Below are 4,036 nucleotides of genomic sequence, written 5' to 3' on the forward strand. Positions count from 1 at the left end.
GGCGTGGGCGACTGGTGACGCCAGCTCCCCCGAGAGCCCTTTGCTGTGGCCAGGGGGTCCTTGGAAAGCCACAGTGTCAGCCGCCCCTTGGTGGGAGCGTGGGAGCAGCTCCCCTGGCCCCGCCGCCGCAGCTCCTCTCCTGTTTATTTATATCCCTGCTGCCACCGCTGCCTCCTCTGGACTGCCCGCGAGAAGCCAGGCGCTGCCTCCCTCCTGCAGCCCTGAGGAGCGTGTGAGGCCCTCCCCAGTGGGACAGTGTCTGGAGCTGCTGGCCCTGTGCATGGGCACCAGCACTGTGTGACAGGTGCCCTTAATGCCACAGGTCAGTGGCACCCGGCCCTGCCCCACAGCACAGCCATACCTGCGGCGGCTCCCCCCCTCCCTGACGCTATTTTTAGCATCTGTCTCTTTTTCTTGGCCTTGCGTGCTCTGGCCTGTCGAGCCTCTGGCTGTCCCGTTGGGCTGCAGCTGGCAGGAGCTCCCGTGCATCTCCCAGGACAGCGCTGCCGGTGCTGCCATGTCCCCGCACCCCACTGCGCCGGGCGCCGTGCCCGCCCCGGTGCCTGCCTGTGCCTGGGCTCTGCCTCGTGTCCCAGCATGTGTGCCAGGCCTGTCACGTGAGCCCCACTGTCCATGTCAAGTTGTGCTGCATGAGGAGGAACTGACCCTGTCCCACTGCAGGGCCAGGGACTTCCCAGTGCTGCGTCCCACCGCCGCGGGCAGGAAGTCAGCGGCCCCATTACAATGGGACTTTGTGCCGTAAGCGTATTACTCAGCACTGACCTTGTGCAATTCTGCACGGTATTCAGCCAGCTGGGTCAGCTCAGGACACACGGCCAGCGCGCCCGCCGGCTGCCCCCGCGCCCGGGGTGCCCCAGCTGCAGCCCTGGTTCCTGCCGTGCCCTTGTGGGTGCCAGGGCTCTTCTGCCCCGTGGCAGCAGGGTGTGAGGCTGTCTCTCTGGGCCCACAGCTGGGTTAATGAGGAGGAGGAGGCATACAGTCATGCCTCACCCTCTTTGCATGCGGTGCCAGGTAATGACCATGGGGCTGAGATGTCTCCTTCCTCCCCAGGGATCCCTGGAGGTGAGCCTGAGCCAGCCCACCCGCAGCAGCAGTGGCTCGGAGCGGTGAGTGTTCCCCTGCCTTGTGTGGTGCTGCAGGAGCTGAGGGACTGGCGTGTTGTGGGAGGTTGCCCTGGTGCTGGTGTGTGCTCCACCGTCCTGCCCACTGAGCTAGCACCAGGCTGTGCTGCTCTGTCAGGTGGAGCAGGGAGTGGCAGAGCCGGGACTGCCGTGCTTGTCCCCGTCCCTGGCGCATCCTCAGGCACGTCTCCATGCCCCTGCCATGCCGGAGAGCTTGACTGCCTCAGGCTTAGCTGATGGGGCTGTGCATGACTCTTGCTGTGCCAGGAGGCTCTGCCAGGCTGTGTCCATCAGCAGAGGCTGTGCCCTGGGGTGCTTGGTGCTGAGGAAGACGGGGTGCCGGGGCACAGGGGCCTGCTCGCTCGCTGTACGCGCAGTTCTGACGCTGCTGCCAACATTCCTTCCTGGTTGTTCATTTTCCGAATTCCTTGGCAGGGCCAAGACTGCAAACAGCTTATTTTTAGCCGGGGTCATTTGCACCCAAGGCCTCTGTTCCCACCGCAGGGCTGTGGGGTGCCCAGAGCCCCTCGGGACCCAGCTCATCCCAGCCCCGAGGCCAGCTCCTTGCTCAGGGGGTCTGGGAGACCCCCGTGGGTGCCTGAGCTCAGCCCCATGTTGTCCTCAGGTCCCTGCTCGTTGCAGAGGAGATGCGCAGCCTCATCGTGGAGAAGGGCCCAGGGCCAGTGGAGGACGAGCCCGACGCTCTCGTGAAAGGTGGGATTGTGCCCCAGCTGTGGCTGGTGCCACCCCAGAGGGATGGTCAGACCTGTGCAGACCCTTCCCCATGCTGAGAAGCCGGTGGGGTGGATGTCAGCGAGGCTGAGGGCTCCCCTTCCCAGGCTGGCTGCAGCGGGAGATGCGGGGCTGCATGAAGACCCCCTGGATCCGCCCTCGGAAGTACTGGTTCGTGCTGACTCCTGACTCCCTGGACTACTACAGCAGCAACGAGAAGGGGGCCCGGCGCCTGGGCTCCCTGGTGCTCACCAGCCTCTGCTCTGTGCTCTGGCCAGACAAGCAGCTCTACAAGGAGACGGGTGAGGTGCCCATGCCCCTTGGGTCGGCTTCATCTTCCCGGCACAGCTTGTACCCTGTGTTACCCTGCCAGCCCTGAAGGTTTAGCCCAGAGGAGAGGCTGTGCTGAGCCCTGGGGCGCTGAGCCAGCCTGGCTGGGGTGCTGGTGGGCAGTGGGTGAGCGGGTCTGTGCCTTGCAGGCTACTGGAGCGTGACGGTGTTTGGCAGGAAGCACTGCTACCGCCTGTACACCGAGCACCTCAACGAGGCCGTGCGCTGGGTGTGTGCCGTGCAGAAGGTCATTGACAGCAAAGCCCCTGTCCAAACACCCACCCAGCTGCTCATGCGTGATGTCGAGGTGAGCCCAGGCACCAGGCTGCCCGTGCCCACAGCTGTAGGCAGCATTGGGGTGGGTGTTTGGGGCCTCACATGCCCCAGGGTGGTGGTGGGGGTTTGTGCCAGGTTACCCCTCTGCAGCTGTTGCTTTGCCCCTCCAGGAGCACAGAGACAGCCCCGAGGTTCTGGAGCAGATCTATCGCTGCAACCCCATCCTGCGCTACACCAGTGGCCCCCTCTACGCCCCCCTGCTGCCCTTCCCCTACGGCAGCCTGGACCAAAGCGGTGAGCGGCAGCTGGGGGGCACAGAGCTGGGTACTGCACTCTGGGATGGCAGCAGTGATGGCTGGGCTGGATGTTGTGCAGGGCAGGTGGGCACTGCTCTGGGGCCTGGCTGTCCCTGGCTGTGAGGACAGTGCCCAGCTGCTGGCAGGGGGTCCTGGGGAAGACCATGGGGCTGTTAAACCCTATCCCATCCCATCCCACAGCCCCTGACCCCACAGCTACACCACAGGGCTGTTGACCCCTATCCCATCCCACAGCCCCTGGCCCCCGCAGCTACACCACGCTGCGTGACGAGGCTGTGAAGCTCTTCAACTCGCTGCAGCAGCTGGAGTCAGAGCGGGACCCGGTGCCGCTGATGCAGGGTGTCCTGCAGACCTGCCTGGACCTGCCCCCGCTGGTGGATGAGATTTACTGCCAGCTGGTGAAGCAGACTACGGAGCCGCCGGCGCCGGGCGGGCAGGGCGACCTGCACTACTGGCAGCTCCTCACCTGCATGAGCTGCACCTTCCTGCCCTCCCTGCCTGTCCTGCGCTTCCTGCGCTTCCACCTGGACAGGTGAGTGCCAGGGAGCTTGCCAGGGGCTGGGCACCCCTCAGGTTAGTGCCACCCTGATCCTCCTGGCATTTCTTGCAGGACAGAGAACCGTTTCCCTGCCTCGGAGATGGCCAAGTACGCCTGTTTCATCCGAGAGGCATTGGGAAAGACGAAGGGGAGGGAGTGCGTGCCCTCTCTGGAGGAGATCCTGGTGCTCATGCAGCGGCAAGAGATGATCTGCACAGTGCACTGCCCTGGGGCACCTGCCTGCAGTGTGGCCATCAGTTCCCACACCACAGCCGAGGAGGTGAGGGGTTATGGCTGTGCCAGGCGGGGGGCTGGGGACATTTTGATGCACAGGGTTGGGTGGGCAGTGTGCCACAGCAGGTGAGCAGGGTCTCTCCCAGCTGAGCCATGGTGGAGAGGGGCCAGGAGCTGTCTGCCTTTGCCCACCATGACCTGTCTGTGTCCCTTTTCAGCCCTGAGTGCCGTGGCCAGGAACACGTGGTCACCATCGGTTGCCTTTGTCTCGCCCAGGTGGCCCAGGAGCTTGTGTCACGCCTGGGGCTGTCCCAGAGCCCCAACCTCTTTGCGCTCTACGAGCAGTCCCGGCGACGGGAGCAGCCAGTGGGCAGTGCCACACTGCTGGCTGATGTCCTCACCAGGTTTGAAAAGTAAATGTCCTGTTCTGCTGCCTATGGAGGAGAGGGGCTGGGGGGCCACAGGTG

General features: G+C 64.6%; 1 protein-coding gene across 1 annotated transcript in view; it reads left to right on the forward strand.

Annotated features, from left to right (window-relative positions):
- PLEKHH3 (pleckstrin homology, MyTH4 and FERM domain containing H3) overlaps positions 1-4,036 on the forward strand; it is an 8,780-nt gene that overhangs the window by 2,533 nt on the left and 2,211 nt on the right. The window contains exons 2-9 of the mRNA XM_031064127.1: positions 1,033-1,127; positions 1,768-1,856; positions 1,982-2,176; positions 2,354-2,511; positions 2,651-2,774; positions 3,032-3,329; positions 3,408-3,615; positions 3,846-3,982. Coding sequence (XP_030919987.1) covers positions 1,033-1,127; positions 1,768-1,856; positions 1,982-2,176; positions 2,354-2,511; positions 2,651-2,774; positions 3,032-3,329; positions 3,408-3,615; positions 3,846-3,982 — 1,304 coding nt within the window. The remainder of the gene's footprint in view (positions 1-1,032; positions 1,128-1,767; positions 1,857-1,981; positions 2,177-2,353; positions 2,512-2,650; positions 2,775-3,031; positions 3,330-3,407; positions 3,616-3,845; positions 3,983-4,036) is intronic.

Source organism: Geospiza fortis, unplaced genomic scaffold (genome assembly GCF_000277835.1).
Source record: "Geospiza fortis unplaced genomic scaffold, GeoFor_1.0 scaffold324, whole genome shotgun sequence".
NCBI classification, from domain to species: Eukaryota; Metazoa; Chordata; class Aves; order Passeriformes; family Thraupidae; genus Geospiza; species Geospiza fortis.